This window comes from Aedes albopictus, chromosome 1 (assembly GCF_035046485.1).
Source record: "Aedes albopictus strain Foshan chromosome 1, AalbF5, whole genome shotgun sequence".
In the NCBI taxonomy this organism is placed as follows: Eukaryota; Metazoa; Arthropoda; class Insecta; order Diptera; family Culicidae; genus Aedes; species Aedes albopictus.
The window spans coordinates 307,872,156-307,891,918 of NC_085136.1; the positions used below are offsets into that span (position 1 = coordinate 307,872,156).

A 19,763-nucleotide genomic window follows, 5' to 3' on the forward strand; every position below is an offset into this window, starting at 1 on the left:
TACATAAAGAGTGTCACGATTAGTATTTATCCACATGACTTTCCGACTGGTTATATCACCCGAGACGCATGACATATTAAACTATTTTTCGTATTTTCACTAAATCAACCTCCACCGTTGTTGCGTTGACTGGTTGGCTCCAAACCAGTTCTGCTCGAGAAAGGGAAAAGTGACGACTAAGGCGGAATACTTAAGTACAATTTACAATACAACAAAGTGATAATGGGCTGATTGTTCTTTTGAATAATCGTCTCAAAACGCTGCAAACTGCAAGCGAACGATCCATTTTCTTGAACTAATTGTTCCACGACGAATAACTTCCGCCCTCTTGGCGGGCACTGATTAGGCACCGATGTGTAGTAAAGTCGTGCAGGTTTGGATTTACCAACACGGCGGATATGCACAAGTCACCCAGTGACCGACAGACAACAATAAGGGGCTGTCCATAAACCACGTGGTCATTTTTTTGGGACTTTTCAACCCACACACCCCCCCCCCCGCGTGGTCATTAGTCCATACAAAAGTTTTTATTTGGTAATACAAAATGGTCATTGGCCGAAACCCCCCCCCCTCATGACCACGTGGTTTATGGACAGCCCCTAATGTTCAGCAGGAAACGTGTTCTTCGAGTTACATATGTGTCACTCTTACTTCATTGCGGACAGACGGTTAGCGCCGCAAGGTCATTTCTGAATACTGAAAGGAAAGCCGCTCACTATCCGTACGTAGGTAACACGAACAAGTAGAAAATCTGCAAACCCGTTCCAACAAAGACCGTTGGCAACTCTCTGACTTGCTACAAAGAATGATAAAGCCGTTATCGAAATATGTAGGTGAGAAAAGTGGCCAGACAGACGTTTTAAGTTTGACACACAAAGAACTCTGAATTTGCTCCAACTCACGATCGGTAATTACTTTTGTTCGGAAATATTACATCAATCATAGAAACATTAACTAGTCGAATCCATTTGTATGCCTACCGATAAACAACAATCGGTCGGTTAAGTGGGCGCGCGGGTGATTGGTAAAACATCTGTATCTGGATACCGATCAATTAACCATTGCGCGTTCGTGTAAGTTGTAAGTTACTGGGCCATGCGAGGAGTCACGTCGAACGCAAAAACAGAAACATCTTCATTTTTCACGCGGCGGCGGCAGCGGTCCGGCTTTAACACGTGTCGAATCTTCTTCCACGTTGAACCGCAAAAGCTTTTTTTCTTGAGAAAAAAAACAATCGATCGGTTGTTGTGGTAGCACAGTACCTGGGCACAACAAGTGGTCACGCCTAAGGCTCCGGTAATGGTAATAATTACATACTTTGAACTTCACACTCGTACGATTCGTATAGGTATCGTACCACCATGCGGATTAAAAATAGACCGCCAAAATATCGCCTGGAGGCGTCACGTTTCGGAGACCATCGCGAATTGATTAACCATCTACTGTAGTATACCTTCCAAAAGGTAGCAGTTTCACTCCGAAGCTAACCTAGTAAAATCACATAGAAACGGATATAAAACATAATTCGGTGTTGGTCGGTGGTTCTCAACCTGTTCAATATATGCCAAAGATTCGTTTACTCCCATGCTTTGAAACGTGGCTAGATTGGCCAGGTTCTACTTTTTAGATCGTTAATACTGATACGTTAGTTAATACGTTAAAACGTTAAACGTTAGTACTGAATGTTTTGAAATTCATGTAGAAAATCCTTTTTTTATTTATTCTACTTCTAGCAAGGTACATCCCTAGTAACAATTCAAAAGCTGGTTGGTTTTGTTTGATTTTTATTACGGTTTTGTTACACAGCAATAGCCAAAACTCATAATTTTATGACTCATAATTTATTTTTTTGGGTCTCCAGTTAGCCTAGTGGTTAAGGCTATGGATCGCCAATCCGGAGACGGCGGGTTCGATTCCCGTTCCGGTCGGGAAAATTTTCTCGACTCCCTGGGCATAGTGTATCATTGTACTTGCCACACAATGTACAAATTCATGCAATGGCAGGCAAAAAAAGCCCTTCAATTAATAACTGTGGAAGTGCTCAAAGAACACTACGTTGAAGTGAGGCAGGCCAAGTCCCATTGGGGACGTCGATCCATAAAGAAGAAGGAGAATTTTATGACATTTTTTATCCGAACCATTGATGAAACGTTTTATAGAACTCTTGGAGCTATTTATAAAACCAACACTCAAGGGTACACAAAACTCTTCAATATACACTGAAAGACGGCTTGCGGTAATGACTAACATGAAAATGTTTTTAAATTAACCATGGCAAAACGTGATCATCGATCAACAAACGCTTCTTGTGTGCGTTTTGTTTCCTCCCATATCAACCGGTTCAATAGCCTAGTGGTAGCGTGCGAGCCTGGTGATCTCAAGGTTCTGGGTTCGAGTCCGGTTGCCATCAGAAATTAATTGTAAATCGGGTCCATGGTAGAATTGAAAACATTAATCTGTTGAATTGAAACGAAACTCAGTCTGCACAAATTTAGTGGCGTTGTGTATTTAAATTTGGCCCCCGAATAGTAATTTCAAATGTAAGTCGTCTTTCAGTATAGGATTTTTTTACCGTTTTAAACCAGCAATAAAACCACAGAGAACAGACATCCAGTCTAGAACAAATTTCATTCAGAATGTTGTGTAAGGATTTGAATCTTCACTTGAGTAAGGTTGCAAACCAATACACGATGACAACACGAACGCCGCCAAGCACCATATTGCCACAGTCAGTGGTGAATTAAAAAAATTCAAGTGGTGAATAAAATTAGTATGAGAAATTTACCGATTGCAGCACCACGATGTTGCCACTTGTATTGCCGATTTCAAATTGCCGTTAAATTCCTTACACAGTTTCGTAACTGGACTTGGATGTCTGTTCTCTGTGATAAAACTGCCAGAACTCTCAACAAATAGCGTTGTATTCGATTAGTCACGACATCTGTTGGTAACTAGGTAGAAGTTATGATAAAACCGGCTATTTTGATTTCGTTCGATTTTCGCTAGCTATGGATGTCGCCATATTGAATACTAGTACTAACGTACTAGTGCCATAAGTTATCTCACTCTTCCAAATTCATCCTAATCGAAAACAAGCGATTACAGCAACGATTGATTCCGCCCATATAGCCGAGGCGGTAAACGCACGGGTATTCAGCATGACCATGCTGAGGGTGACGGGTTCGATTCCCGGTCGGTCCAGGATCTTTTTCGTAAAGGAAATTTCCTTGACTTCCTTGGGCATAGAGTATCTTCGTGCCTGCCACACGATGATATACACATGCAAAATGGTCATTGGCAGAGGAAGCTCTCAGTTAAAAACTGTGGAAGTGCTCATAGAACACTAAGCTGAGAAGCAGGCTTTGTCCCAGTGAGGACGTTACGCCAAGAAGAGAGAGAGAGAGTGATTCCGTTCTTGTTGATTTTATGCGTGCTTCTAACAAAAATATAAAAATGAGCAACAAAACAAACAGCGCTTCAATCCTTTGTTTTAAGTAGGATGAAAATGGGAGTCACATGCAGGGCTGAAAATCGTCACCGTACGACCAAGAAAGTCGACGACGAGAACGAAAACTAGATCGTCATCGTTGCTCGTTCCACATCGGATGACTCATTCAAGCCAGCGAATCGTCGTGAAGGGCTTGCGTCGTGACGAAAACAAAATCTTCATTCGTTTTGTTTCGCTCTTCGTCCAAGTGCGTCTAGCCAACGGAGTCAATGTAGCCACCAGCAACACACAAAAAAAAGATTTTAATAAAAAAATAATTGCACCTGGAATCAAACAACGAACCTCTAGATTGCCAATCCAGCACTCTTACCAACTGAGCTAGTGAGGTTTCACACCAGCGTAAGTGCCGAAACGCCAATAAAAGCTATTCCTAGTTGGCGTTCGCTTGGCACGTCGTCGCTCATTTCCAGGGAACAAAGAGGACGACGAAAAAGTTGATGGGTGACTATTTATGATTGAGCTTCGTCGTGATGCCCGCAGTCGGCGACGAAAAGGCTAATCGTCACCGTTGTTCTTTCGGACGAAGATTGTTTTATTGTTATCTTCCCGCAGTGGTGACGAGAAGGACGATTGTCAACCACATGGTTAATAAGGGACCCAATACCCTAATTAGAGAACACGAATGGAAAATTATTATTTCTTGATGATGATATTCACCGTTTTCGAGGCGCATTAATTTTATGCATCTACAATATTCACTGTCAAATCGAATGCGCATAAGCCTTGTAGCATAATAACTTCTCAAATATTACTTTGAAATTATCACTGCCTACTTGCGAATGATATTTCCTCCTGAACTTTTTATGTCGTTGAAGAAACTGTTATGTACCTTTTGGTTCGATGAAAAAATAATAATGATTAGCTGTCAAAAATATTGTTATAAAATACACATGGTCATCATCATAACCGCTGAGGATGGAAAATTTTTCAACTAAGTTTTACAGCAGTTTTATTGCTACTCTTGATACGGTTTGCAAAACCTCTCTGAGGGCAGTCTCAGAGTACATATGTTTCAGTAGTACATATGTTTTAGAAAAGTCAATAAGTGGACTTACTAAACAGTTTAAATGGCTGCGTAAGCCATGATTTTTTGTTATTTCGTAGTTCGAAGGTTGCAACGCAAAGGAGTGTAGGAATATAGATTGCATCCCAGACAACCAGTGATTGTATAAGATGTTGAAGTGTAGGCGATATACGTGCATTCTAAATGCGCCTAAATGGAGGCATGCCCGCATATGGCTTCCACGTTATCATGTTATGCAACATCTTACACGATTACTGGTTGTCTGGAATGGAATCATGAAACGCTCAGGTACCCGAGTAGGTGGAAAAATTTGATGAACAGCATATTCAGTTGTGATTGATTGAATTACTGAAGAGCAAAAACTGATATTGGTTTGATTGATATAAGAGGTAAAAGAACATAAATAATAGCAAAATCTTATATGGTGAACTACTCAATAATAGCTCGTTAAGATATTACAAGATCAAAATAATAGCAGACAAAATTTGTCACTTTTTTCGAGAAAAAAAAAAAAATAAAAATATGTCAACATCCAGCATCGAACCTACGACCTTAGGATTCACAGTCGGTGATGCTTACCACTCAACTGTGGCCCTTTGTTGTACATAAAACGGGAATAAGAGCATGCGATTCTTCGTTTCCACAGCTCAGAAAGGGGCACATGGCATTTCACTAACATTGAGCTATCTCTATGGGTGTATGTGTTCCATTACGTTATATCTTCAACTTAACCTTCCTTTTGCATCACTTTGGGAACAGCTCGCCGACGTAGTGTACGAAAATGACCCTAGTGCCAAAGGAGGGTTAAGCAGCAGTGAAGATGGACAAACCGTAGAACCTCCGACGGTACACCGTACGATTCAGGGAAAAGAGTATAAAAAATCTCTTTTCAGACAGAGTCTGCACAGACTGAACATTGCACTAACACTAAACAATGAACAACACACATAACACAAAGTGACTGCTATTCGCACGACCACGAAGCTGGAGTCATGGCTGATAATGGTAAACATGGTTTTCCGATGAAACTTGTTAGACTGATTTGGCCTGTATTGTCAGCTAACGTATAGACTGTATCGATAGGCTAACGTACTATCTATTCAACAAAGTGTCGAAGTGCTCTCTCTGCCTGGCAGCTACTTTTTATCTGTCAGAAAGTTACCTTATCGCCCAAGGAACCATGCTGCTCAAGCCGTAATGGATGTATATAAGAGTGGGTCAACGTTGTATGGGAAAATAAAAAAAATGATCGTATCAACCCGGACCAAAGCATTTTCGCATTTCGCCACAAACAGCCAAAAAGCTGTGCCGAAATTCGCAAAGCGATCTGACGCTTGTGGCAAAAGCAGTGTTGCGAATACTCACTTGCAAGCACTATACTCACTTTCTTCTATCTCAGTTCAGAAGCATGCTATCAAAAAACAGTGTATTAAGGACTTTCACATTGTAGTGTTATCTAAAGTTTTGCCGAATAAAGTTAAAGTTGCACACGCATACCAAAGTCGTGAGAGAGCTGTGAGCACTAGGTGAGTAAAGTTAGTATAATTTATACTCACCTCCCGCTCACAGCTCTCTAATAATTTCTGCTTGCATGTGCGACCTCTTCTTTATTCGGCAAACTTTTAGATACAACATCAATGTTAAAGTCTTTTGAATACCGATTTTTGATACCTTGCTTCTAAACTGAGATAGTAGCAAGTGAGTATAACTTTTTGGTAGTGAGTATTCCCAACACTGAGCAAAAGTTACAACGTTCACATCGTTTGGTGGTGCCTAACATTCAACAAGAAAGGAATAACATCAATAATAAAATCTCATGTTTTGTCTCGAATTACCAATCGCATTACTTTTTTCACAAGCGTTGGATCACTTTGCACTCTTCGACAAAGTATTTCATCATATTCTGAGGCTATACTTTAACGTCATTAGTTTCCATGGTTTCAGACGAAACTTGTCGACTTATTTATGCGGAAAATGCAAAAAAGTATGTTTTCCCATACAAACTTCAATCGCAATGCGGAATACGGGGACGCAACCAATGGCGCCCAAATTTACTGGACGCTAAAAGGAATCGAAAAGCGTTGTTAAAAAAATCGACCGTGTTGACCCAGTCTTATCAATATTTAAATACGGGGTATATAACTAAATTGACCACAATGCGACAATATTGTGGCCCTTTGCCATTTAAATTCTACTGTAATTGTACATATAGGATAATGCTTGCTTTATATACATTTATGCTTGTGATACGGCTAACCAGCGTGGTTACCTAGGGTGGTCGTTGCACATGATGGGAAACGACGCAATTTTTTTTTCGCAAGCCATTGATAGTTTCGTAAAATTTCCGCTTATCATTTTGTTCTAAGTATACGGTTTGTCGCCTCGGTAATCACATTCTCCTCATACTGTTTTTCTCCTCATTTCCCTTCTTTCGGAAATAAAACTAGTTGCCAAACCCGTTGAAAACCACTGGTGTTTGTGTACCGCTTCCGATCACCGAGCTAGTTAGTCACACTCGCCTTTCAAATGTTGCAACAGTTACTCATGTCATACCAGCTGGTACCACCATGTCTACCTCGAAGTCCATGAATCGCGTGTGTGAGAATTTCCCCGGCATCATGTTTTGATCGTTTTGGTGTTTTGTACTTGACACTGGACGACGACACTGCACGCACTTGAGCTTGAACGCTGATACGGCCACCAACGGTGGCCACATATTTTGAAGGTATTTTTCTATATCACCTTTCAATTTAGTATAGTAGCTACTATTTTGGCGCAGACCAAGACCTCCCGCGCAAAGTGGCGGGAAATTAATTCACTTTTCTGCACGGTTTGCTTCGGTTTTTCAATGTCACCATTATTGGTGGTTGATATGCGTTGTTGTCGCGTCTCGACGGGTTCGTTGTTTTCGGACATAGCACAGCATAGTAGTCTACGTGTTACGGTGCTCGAATTCCGCAGCGATAATTGTAACGAATCGTGCGGACGTTGGTTGATGATCGATGGGAGGATTGCATGCGTGGATGACTTCCGAAGAAAAACGGTATACCCAGTAGATGGGTCGTGTGAGACATTTCATGGTCTTCTTTGGATATTGGTAGGTGGGTGCATGGGAAACGAACGATATAGAACGGAGCACAGAAGGACATCGAACCGTGTGGCATGGCAGCGATGATCGTTGGTTGCGCAATGGAATGATCGGGTCTTCTGTGCCAGCAGCACCTACCTAAATATTTATCGATCGGAAAAGACGCATACCGAAGGCCGTTTGATGGAATGGAATAGCGTGCGTCACGTGGAATGCTAATACAGCTGTAAGCTACAAGTGAAATCGTTTGTTTTTTTGATAAAGTGATTCATTTGCAAGGTTGAACGGGGCAAAACGTTTTAATCACAGACTGTGATTTAATGTTCATTGAAATTGATGAAGCCATGTAAGTTGCTGTTACTCTGTATTAAGTAACATTCTATTGAACTTTTTGCCAAATTCAATTGATTTTTGTGGTTCGTCTTCTTTGTGGCTCTTGGGACTTGGTCTGCCTCGCTTCAACTTTGAGCACTTTCACAATTATTAATTGAAGAGCTTTCTTTGCCTTCCATTGCATGAATTTGTATATTGTGAAGCAAGTACAATGATACACTATGCCCAGGGAGTCGAGAAAATTTTCCCGACCGGAACGGGAATCGAACCCGCCGTCCCCGGATTGGCGATCCAAAGCCTTAACCACTAGGCTAACTGGAGACTGGTTAGTCAAAGCTTTAACTTTAACTTAACTGGCTTTGATTCAATGTATTTATTATTTTACTGAACTGGTTATTACCTTTAATCTGTTAAGTGAGCTTCCCGGAGAAGCCGTTCGTGTCCATAATTTTCCATAGCTCGGTGGTCGATACTGTCGTACGCCGCCTTGAAATCGATGCATAGGTGATGTTATGGGACCAGGTATTCGCGGCCTTTGTTGAGGGTTTGCAGCACGGTGAAGATTTGGTCCACTGTCCAGCGGCCTTCAAAGAAGCAGGTTTGAAAGCTTCCCAGAAACCCATTTACTTTCAGTCAAAAACGACGGAAGATGGTCTGGGATAGCACTTTGCAGGTGGCATTCAGAGTTGTGATCACTCGGACCGAAAGTACTCACACTCCAACTTGTCACTTTTCTTGTAGATAGGACAACTGACCCTTCCACTCCCCAGGTAGCTGTTCAGATCCGCCCTATTAGCTCTTGATGAGTTCAACTCTGATACCATCCTTACCAGCTAGTCAGTAGGTCGGCTCCATAGGCACGTTCTCCTCCATTTGAAAAATTTGTGCTATCGAATTTACCAGCTGACTTGTTGGTCTTGAGCTGCTGGATAGCATCCTTAACTTCCCTCAACTTGGGAGTCGGCTCGTTGATGCTCTCCGATGCACTAGCGTAGTAAATTCTCCTGCTGCCTTGATCTTCCATGCCTGCGCTCTCCGTGCCATTCAAGTGTTCGTTGTAGTGCCACGTCCACCTTTCGATCACGTAAGATTCGTCCGGCAAGCTGTTTCCGTCCTTGTCCCTGAACATTTCGGCACGTGACAGCCTTTGCGGGATGCGTTGAGCTTCCGCAAGAACTTCCGTGTTTCTTGGGAAACGACACAGAAGTTCAATCAAAATTGAGAGATTCCTGAACTCCGACCGATTTGACATGAATTTTCTCACAGGGATCTTGCAGGATTGCTTGAGGTGTACCTAGTTACTTTAAAAATTGATCTCGTATTTTTTCCAAAAAAAAATCACGGTATTTTTACCAGTGTGTATCCCAGCACTTTTATAGGAGTTTCTCCCAGGATATCAGGTGTTGTCGCGGGATTTTTCCTAGAATTTCTGCCGGTAGCCTTCTTGAATTATGTTCCGCAATTCTTTCTGGTGTTCTTCCCACGATTTTCTCTAGAATTTTTCCCGCGATTTATCCCAGAAATTTTCGAACGATTTGCCTTGAATTTCTACAAACAGATATAAATAATGAAATCTACACGTCATGTAAACTTATTTTTAGTCTTGTTCCCAAATTTTCGGGAGGTTAGAATTGCCCTTCACAAGGTCGATTTTCGTCGAAGCAAATCACAACGTTTTTGTTAGTTGTAATGTAGCTTTTGCTGCAATTTTATTTTTCGTTTTAGTTTTAGTGTAATTCATTAGTTATAAGATTTGTACTTACATAAATCGGTTTGCATGTGTAGATTTAAGGACAATTTCCCCGTACTTTTCGTGTTTCGTGTGTTCCTGCATGATACATTTTAATTTAGGTTAAGTTCTAACAATAGAAATAAGAAACTTACTTTTTTGCATGAACCACTAACACTTTTAAATTAAGAACAATCAGTTTTAAGTAATTTACAATCTTGGTTGTAGATTAGCTGTAGAAGATTAGGATCAATAATTAATTTTAACAATTTGCATGATAATTAACTTAGAAATTTCACCTTAGCGAGTTTAGCAACTTCAACGTGTTTAACTTTAACAATAGCTAATTCATTGCATGACATTTGATTGGTCCATCTGTCATTCCCTTTTCTTCCCATGTCACGCTGACAGGCTTGTCATCGGTCGGTTCAACCGTCACGGTATCGTGACCGACAGTGCTGCCAGAACCAACACTCTCTCCCCCGTAACACTGGCCACCAGGTCCAGTTTTACCAGCATCTACCTCTAATACCGCCAGCCTAGCCACAGGCCTGCGCACAAGCCCCTTTGCAGTTTGTATGATAGCTTGCCGAATCCTCCCATCTGTCCCCTTGATTGCTTGCACAACTCGACCTCTTGTCCACTCATTCCTTCGCCCCTCACCAACTACCAGCACTAACTGTCCTTCAGCTATGGGATCCACTTCACCACACCACTTCGGTCGCTTAGTCAGGGTGGGGAGGTACTCTCTTATCCATCTCCTCCAGAAAACGTCTAGTTGATGCTGCAGTTGATGCCACGACGATCTTAAGGCTTCGGCCGGATCTGTTGCTTCAGCTATCGGTTGCCGGACTCCGCTTGAGTTGCCGAGCAGGAAGTGATTCGGAGTTATTGCCTCGTTTTCTTCCGACGTCAACGGCAGATAGGTTAAAGGTCGGCTGTTTACTATGGATTCGGCCTCCACCATGAAAGTGACCAACGCTTCGTCATCCAGCTTGCGGCTGTTGTTGAACGCCGTCTCGACAGCAGTTTTAATGGAGCGAACCATACGCTCCCATGCCCCGCCCATGTGCGGAGTGCCTGGCGGGTTAAACACCCATTTGGTAGTAGTTCCCGTGAAAGTGACGGCTAGTTGCTCTACTTGCTCCTTCAACAATCTAGCGGCACCCAGGAAATTTGTGCCGTTGTCCGAGTAGATTTCGGCAGGCGCCCCTCTGCGGCAGACGAACCGTCGGATACATTTGATGCAAGAGTCCGTGGTCAAATTATGCGCCACTTCCACGTGCACCGCTCTTATTGTTAGGCACGTGAATACAGCAATCCAGCGTTTCGCGTTGCTCCTTCCGATCTTCACTGCCAGCGGTCCAAAGAAGTCCAGACCCGTGTACGTGAAGGGTTTTACAAATGAGGCCATCCGAGCCAGCGGTAACGGTGCCATGCGAGGAATCTTCGGTGAACACTTGTAAACTCGACACCACTGACAAGTCTTGGCCATACTGCTTACCGCCGTCCGGATTCGTGGAACGTAGTATCGTTGACGGACTTCGTTGACTACTGTTTCGGTATTCCCATGACGGTATTTACGATGGTAGTTATCTAGCAGTAGAGTAGTCAGCGCATGTTTTCTTGGAAGGATAACCGGGAACTTTGCTTCCCTATCGACGTTTGGAGCCGCTCCGATTCTACTGTCCACTCGAAGAATGCCCTGATCGTCCAAGATTGGACAGAGTTGAAAAATGGCGCTGCTTTTCTCTAACGGTGTTTGCTCGGTCGCCGGCTTCAAACTGTTTCGTTGTAGAACCATCAATTCATCCGGAAAGCATTGCCATTGGGCGTCGCGTATAAGCAGACTCTCTGCTTTTCGAAGTTCCTCGGAGGTCAAAGGACCTACGAACCGTTCGCGCCCAGCGATTTTCTGCTTCAGATTTTCAGCGAAACGATATACATAGGCGGCAGCGCGAACTGCTCTGGATAGCCGAGAAAAGCGGGTGATGTCTACCAGCTGTTCCGGGATCTGTATCGCTTTGTGCGCATAACATGGGCGAAGCTCATCTTCCGTGGGTGGCGTAGAAATAGTTTGCGTGGGCCACTCTGCTTCGGGCTTCCCAAGATATGCCGGACCCTTGAACCAGACACTGTTTGCGTTAAGATCCGGACCACTTCCCCACTTCGTCGCAATGTCTGCCGGATTCTGCTTGGAGGGAACCCAACGCCAAGTGTCCACATCGGTGATCGTCAGTAGTTCTCCAATTCTACACGCGACGAACTGTTTATACCTTCGATGATCAGCTCGTAACCATGAAAGGACCGTTGCTGAATCGCTCCAAAACACCTTCCTGGTGATCCGCAGGGTATGATTCTCCTCGATGAACTTCGATAATCGTGCGCCAAGTACAGCGGCCAGCAGTTCCAAGCGCGGAATCGATTGACTCTTCAGCGGGGCCACCTTTGTTTTGGCTGCCACGAGTGCACATTCGGGAATTCCTTCATTGTTGATCATCCGGAAATAGGCAACCGCACAGTACGCCGACTCGCTGGCGTCTACAAACAGGTGTAGTTGTAGATTTTGATACCGTTCTTTGGTTGCACCTGAGAAGTAACAGCGAGGTATTTTGAGTCGACTAACAGCTTCGAACAGTTGGGTCCAATTTTTCCACCGTAGGTAAAGATCATCGTTGACCTTTTCGTCCCACTGTGCTCCCGTTCTCCACACTTCTTGCAGGAGAATCTTCCCGTGTACTACAAACAGGCTCAGGAATCCCAGTGGATCGAAAAGTGACATCAGACATTTCAGCATCTGCCTTTTTGTAGGGCGTTCGCCAGTCGTAATCAGATTGGAAATATCTGGTTTCATCACGGTCGAGAAGCTGAAGGCATCTTCCAGCGTCGACCACAAGAGTCCGAGAACTCGCTCATAGTCGCCTTGTTTGTCCGCTGCAAATCTCTTATCTTCTCCTGATTTGGTTTCACCTAAAGCGGTCAGAACGTCGTTACTGTTTGACAGCCAGTTCCTCAACTCGAAACCGCCCTGTTCGTGGACATAACGCATTTCTTGGGACACCCTGATCGCCTCCTCCGTTGATTCGTAGCTTTCCAGGGAGTCGTCTACGTAATGGTTGTCCACTATGCCTTCGACTGCTCGGGGATACAGCTCTTGGAACTCCCTAGCGTTCTTGTTTTTAATGTGTTGAGCAGACGCAGGGGAACACGTTGAGCCGAATGTGGCGACATCCATGAGATACACGTCGGGATTGTCGGCGGGATTCATCCGCCACAGAAACCGCTGCGAGTGACGATCCTCCTTACGTATAAAGATTTGGTGGAACATCTCTCGTATGTCGGAGGAGACGCCCACCTTGAACTGACGGAAGCGCACGAGAACACCAGGAAGTGATGTCAGCTGGTCAGGACCCTTCAGCAGTACCGAATTCAGAGAAATCCCGTTTATGGCCGCTCTAGCATCCCAAATCATTCGGATCTTGCCTGGTTTTCGAGGATTTACTACCGCTCCTAGCGGCAAATACCATACTCGACGAATGTCGGCGCTAGCTAACTCCGCTTCTGTGGCACGATGCGCGTAGCCTTTCAGCTGATAGTCTTCCAGCTGACGTTGCAAAGCTTCTCGAAGATCCGGGTTCCGATCCATACGCTTTTCAAGACACTCTAAACGTCGAAGGGCCATGCTGTAGTTGTCTGGAAGCTCTACGTGGTCGAACTTCCATAATAGGCCGGTCTCGAAGTGATTGCCTACTCGGATCGTAGTTTCCTCCATTATTCGTTGAGCGCGCTTGTCTGCCTCGGATACTAGGGGAACGACGGGCTGCATGATGACTTCCTCCGTAGTAAAGAAGTCCTTGACGAGATCATGTATGGATTGATCCGACGTGCATCCGCAGGCATGGTAGTTGACTGATGATCTTTGGCCATCGCTTGCTGTCCCTCCATAGATGCACCACCCTAGCCTGGTTTTCGCAGCAACAGGTTCGCGCCGCAGTCCTTCACGCACTTTCCGCGGAACCATCAAGTCCAAGTTGTTAACTCCGATCAGCAGCTTCGGTACTGCCTTGGTGTAACTTCTAACTGGAAGACCCTTAAGGTGTTCAAATTGTTCGGACAGGCGATCATACGAGAGGGTTTGCATGGGCAACGACAACTCCTGAACAGTTTGAACTTCTTGTAGTGAGTACTTCTTTCCATCGGCGGACGAAATGGTCAGCGACATTTGCTGTGATCCTTGTTCGGTGCGTGTAACGTTCGCCGTCCACAGCAGACACAATGGCATTGCTACCCCTTCGACTCCAAGTTCCTTGACCAGACTGTCCTCGACCAGCGTTAGAGAGGATCCATCGTCGAGGAACGCGAAAGTATCCACTGTTCCCTTGGGCCCGTGTAACGTCACAGGAAGAATTCTAAAGAGCAGCGACTGCGTCACCTGACGATGAGTGTGATTTTCTGCCGTGTTCACCGACGACTGTATCGGCGTATCGGTGTTGCTACGATTCGAGTGTAGAAGCGGATGGTGACGAAATCCGCAACCGTTTGTCCCACAGTTACTGGTTTTCCTACAGCTTCTTTTTCCATGCGAACTCAAGCAGTTTCGGCACAGTCCATTTGACTGGACACACTTCCAGCGTCCGTCCACGGAAAGCGATTTGAAGGTGCGACAATCCTGGATACGATGACCGGCGTTCTTGCAGGCGGGACACGGCTTTGCTTCTTCGCGACTCGGCGGCGCATTGGTTCCGGAACTGGATGTTGGATCACTATGATGGCTGTTAACACTTCCTCTCGACTTCGAATTGTTCTTCACGTAGGCACCTGGTCTTCCACTGCTGCTAGCGTACACTGTCACTTTGCTCACTGCCTTCACTACACTGGACATGAAGAGGCCGAACGTCTTGAGATTGACCTCCGAAAATCCTTGGAGGTATGAACCCCATTCCATTTGGAGGTGTGGTGGGAGTTTGGCGACAAGTTCCGCGAGGAGGGAGGGGTTTGACAGGTGTGTGGCTTGTCCTGCAACCTCTAGGTGGTCGCAGAGGCTCTGAATGGACATTCCAAAATCAATAATGGTTTGGAATTTTTCAACTTTTGGTGACGGAGCAGAACGCACCTTGTCTAAGAGTGCTGAAATCAGCAACTCTGGTCGACCGTAAAGCATGTGGAGTGTTTCCATAATGTGTGGCACTGACTCCGGCAATAGCAATCGGCTTTGAACTGCCTCATAGGCCGCGCCTTTCAGGCTTCGCTGAAGGCGGCAAAGATTTTCGGCACTGGAGTACCCACAAGCTAGTGTAGTGTTCATAAAACTGCTTATGAATACCGGCCAATCGGCAGGATTGCCAGAAAAGGGGGGCAAGTCGCGCGGCATTACTTGTCTGGCCGCTAACTGCGATGGGGAGGGGGCAAAAGTGGCTATATTTGCATTTAGCAATGGTGCTTGCGAAGGCGATAGAGCAATGCTACCAAATTGCTTCATTAGATGCTGAAGGTTGCCGGCGTTACTAGGCGGCTGAACATTTACTGGTAGAGGATTATTATCTGGCTTACCTGGTGGCTGAGGGAAAGATACTTCTCTATTAGGAGATTCGGGTTGCGGTGGCGGGGGCGGCGATGATGGAGGCGTAGCGGCCGCGTATGAAGACGCGACTGCCGGCGGGGCTGCCGCCAGAGTTCCAACGGTTGGCGCAGGTCCCGACGGTGATGCATGTTGGTACATCGGCTGGAATACCGGATACGTTGGTATACGATATGGTACCGCAGCAGGCGGTAACGTCGACGTGGCGTGGAGCATCGGCGGCATGGGGGCGCCAACGTGATATGGGCCCAAATTCCCTTGTTGATGGTGTGAAACGATTGGACGTGGAATCTCTGGCATCCTCTGTTCCACCAAAGACTGCGGCGGGGCCTGTACAGACGCCGAAGGAGGTCTGGCAAACGGCTGCTCGGTTGAGGGGTTCTCCGGTATAAAGTTCAACTGGTGCTGCGGGGCAGCGAATAGCTGCGGGTTAGGCGGAAGCATCATAGCGGGAAACGAACTCGGATTCGACGTGAAGCATTTTGTTGAAACCGGTTCTGGTAGTGCGCACACTGGCGCCGTCGAAGGCACTGTCGTCGATTTGGACACCACGGCTGGGGCCGGCGGAGGTTGTTTATATGCCTGCTCAGTGCAAGACATTTGTGCTGGAGTAGACTGCGCTAGAGGTACGGTTCCTGTCACCTTGTTGAAGACGGCCTGCCTGATTGGGTCTCCGTCCTGGGTCGGACCGGATATGAGGGCTCCTGTCGCTGGAGCCACTCCGAACGATCGTTGATTTGGCAACGAAGGATGCTTCAGCGGACTCTGTTGATTCCCACTATCTGGCTGCTGGACTTGGGCTGTGGCGTAACTGCTAGCGGTAGCGGTAACTGGCTTCGGTTGGTTGGAAGGGGCTGGCGGCAACGACGGACGGCCTGTCTCCGTTGAAGTGGGAGGAATGATGGCGTCCTCCTTCTGCTCTGCGCAACTTTTCACCCAATTCGCAACCTTCGCGATGCTGGCTTGTTTGCTCACTTTGCTGCGTTTGCTTCGAACACTTTCGCTCTCTTCATCTAGCTCCAGTTGGGATTCGAGCAGTTTGTACTTCTGCTCGACAAACTTCTGCTGGATTGCTTGGAGCTCATTAAGCTTCTCAAGCTGCAGATTGATTTTCGCGGACCGTCCGGATTGGTTCGAGCATCGGGATCCACGAGATGTCCGTGCGATGCTGCCCAGGTCATCCACCTGACACTTTGGGCAAGACCAAGAACGATCCTTAATCGAATCGGTTACTCCGGCGCACGAAAAGTGCCACCAAGTTTGGCAACCATCGCACTGCACCATGTTTTCGTCGCCGTTCAGGCGATCGCACTGTACGCAGTCTGACCGATGTTCGTCGAGCGTGTGTGCGTGGTGCAGCGATTGGTCACCGGGCATCTCGGGAAGAGATTTAGATGGAATTGATTCCATATCTATCGACGCGTTAATCAACTGCTGTCGATTTATCAAAAGATTTGTTCCCAAATTTTCGGGAGGTTAGAATTGCCCTTCACAAGGTCGATTTTCGTCGAAGCAAATCACAACGTTTTTGTTAGTTGTAATGTAGCTTTTGCTGCAATTTTATTTTTCGTTTTAGTTTTAGTGTAATTCATTAGTTATAAGATTTGTACTTACATAAATCGGTTTGCATGTGTAGATTTAAGGACAATTTCCCCGTACTTTTCGTGTTTCGTGTGTTCCTGCATGATACATTTTAATTTAGGTTAAGTTCTAACAATAGAAATAAGAAACTTACTTTTTTGCATGAACCACTAACACTTTTAAATTAAGAACAATCAGTTTTAAGTAATTTACAATCTTGGTTGTAGATTAGCTGTAGAAGATTAGGATCAATAATTAATTTTAACAATTTGCATGATAATTAACTTAGAAATTTCACCTTAGCGAGTTTAGCAACTTCAACGTGTTTAACTTTAACAATAGCTAATTCATTGCATGACATTTGATTGGTCCATCTGTCATTCCCTTTTCTTCCCATGTCACGCTGACAGGCTTGTCATCGGTCGGTTCAACCGTCACGGTATCGTGACCGACAGTGCTGCCAGAACCAACAAGTCTAGTAAAGTTAGTGTTGATGGTTTACATGATATATCAAGTAAATTTGTTTTATATGTCATATAAACACCCAGAGTCAGGCTGAATTACATGGCAGTGCATCATATTTTACAGAAGTTTACACTCTTTTTTTTTATCTGTGTAGCGCTGCAATGCCGATTCCGTGGTCCTTCAGTATATCAGGAAATATGCGGGTTAAGATGGCCCACACTTATATGAAAAACAAAAATTTCGAAAAAAAATGGTAAGTCTTACCTCCTCAATCAGTTGTTTTGGACTCCCAGAAGCTACGTTCAAAATTTGAGCAAAATCGGTTGAGCCTAAGGGGGCGCTCAAAACGCTTGAAGTTTGTATGGGAAAACTTGGCCAAATGTATGCAGAAATTTTAAGTTTTCGAATTTTGCCGCTAGGTGGCGCTGTAAGTGTTCAATAATCAAACTCTTTGGTATTATTGTAGGTGACTATATGCCAAACAACTTTGTCGAAGACCGCAAAGTGATCCAACGTCTGTGAAAAAAGTTATACCCTAGGAAAAGTGAGGATAAACTTTATTGTTATTTTTCCAATACATGTAAAGGAATAATATCAATAATGAAATCTCAATACTTTGCCTCACTTTGCCTAGGGTATAACTTTTTTCACAGCCGTCGAATCACTTCGCGGTCTTCGACAAAGATCTCTGGCATATAGTCACCTACAATAATACCAAAGGGTTTGATTTATTCAACGCTTACAGCGCCACCTAGCGGCAAATTTCGAAAACTTAAAATTTCTGCATACATTTGGCCAAGTTTTCCCATACAAACTTCAAGCGTTTTGAGCGCCCCCTTAGGCTCAACTGATTTTGCTCAAATTTTGAACGTAGCTTCTGGGAGTCCAAAACAACTGATTGAGGAGGTAAGACTTGGTATTTTTCGAAATTTTTGTTTTTCATATAAGTGTGGGCCACCCTAATGCGGGTGCTTCCGATAAAATTGATAGATCTGCAGTTCCAAGCACCGAGCTTCCGAACTTTCCTCAGTAGGTTTCCACATGAAATTTCTCTCAGAAGTTCCTCCAGATTCCTACCGGTATTTTCACTAGATTACAGCAAAGCTTCCGTAAAAATCATCCAGGTTTCTTGAACTCCGACCGATTCCGCCTGAAGCTTCTCATAGGAATATCACAGGATATCTTTCATTGGTATACCTGGTTCCTCTCAAAATTTGGGTTTCTTTTCACGGGATTTTTCTCAGAGCTCATCCTTGGACCTCTACAGTTCTTTCCGGCATCCTCTCGGGATTTTCTCAGAGATTTTCGAACGATTTCCCCAGAATTTCTACAGACGTAATAGCTGCACACCAAAAATCGATTGAAGGTTTCAGCAAAATTTTGCTGAATTTTGCCGAGCTGAAGGTTTCAGCAATAAATTCAGCAAAATTTGCTGATTTGTTAAGTAAACTCTGCTGATTACTGGTAACGTTTTGCTGAAATTCAGCAAACTTTGCTGGAAGGTCAGCAAAAAAAAATTGCTGGACCCTTCAGCTCGGCAAAATTAAGCAAAATATTGCTGAAAGCGATTGGTGTGTGGGATTTCTACTAAAGTTCCTCCAGGATTTTTCAGGAGTTTCATGGATTTTCTGCAGAATCTCATCCCGGAACCTCTTCCGAGGGTTTTCGTGGTATCGCGTCAAGGATTCATTATGGGATTTCTTTCGGAGTTTCCCCTGCGATTGTTTTCAAGATAATATTCCTCATCGTAGACTTTGGTCAGATCCTCCCCATCCAAACTCAGAGTCTACGTAGTCTATGGACTGGCCCTCTAGCATCTCGCAGGATTTCTCCCTTTTAGCTTGGAAGATTTCTTCCAATGTTGCTTCCGGGATGTCTATTAGTTTTTTAGAACTCTTCTTGGAGATTCTCCCAAGATTTCTTCCGGACTTTATTCAGATTTTCTTTTTTTTTTTAATTTAAGGAGTAATTGTAATTAAGGAGTGTCAATATTTCTCATGGAGCTTGCTTTGTTACATGGGGGATAAAGTTTTTAGAGATGCGTTTCAAGTGTTAAGGGCGTTTTAGCGGGGTTCAGAGACTGAAAGTACCTGAAACACCCTAAAACCGCTAAAACACCTCTGCAACCCTCTTACATCCTTTTAAAGTCCTCATGCGATCTTCTGGAATTATCCCGAATCCTGAGAAACGCCCCTGAATCCACCTGCATGTTCCGGAAACGCTCCTGAGACCCCATGAAATCCCCTGAAATCCCCAGAGACTACCTGTAATGCTCCTGAAATACCCCGAAATCCCTTGGAAACCCCCTTAAATCCCACAGAGCCCCCTAGAACGTCCTTGGGACTGTACGAAATTTCTCCGACACCCTTTGAGCCCCGTGAGACCACCTGAAACGCCTCCAAAGCCTCCCTGAATCTTCCTGAGAACCCCGATTCTCCTGAGAGCCTTGAAACTCCC

The 19,763-nt window shown here is 44.7% G+C and overlaps 2 protein-coding genes across 2 annotated transcripts in view; one reads left to right on the top strand and one right to left on the bottom strand.

Annotated features, from left to right (window-relative positions):
- The window catches only part of LOC109405429 (protein yellow), a 42,931-nt gene that overhangs the window by 13,609 nt on the left and 9,559 nt on the right, over nucleotides 1-19,763 (top strand). The window lies entirely within an intron of this gene.
- Nucleotides 10,026-16,637, bottom strand: LOC134292066 (uncharacterized). Its single transcript, XM_062860784.1, has one exon. It carries the CDS (start codon nucleotides 16,635-16,637, stop codon nucleotides 10,026-10,028), a length of 6,612 nt encoding a protein of 2,203 aa, XP_062716768.1.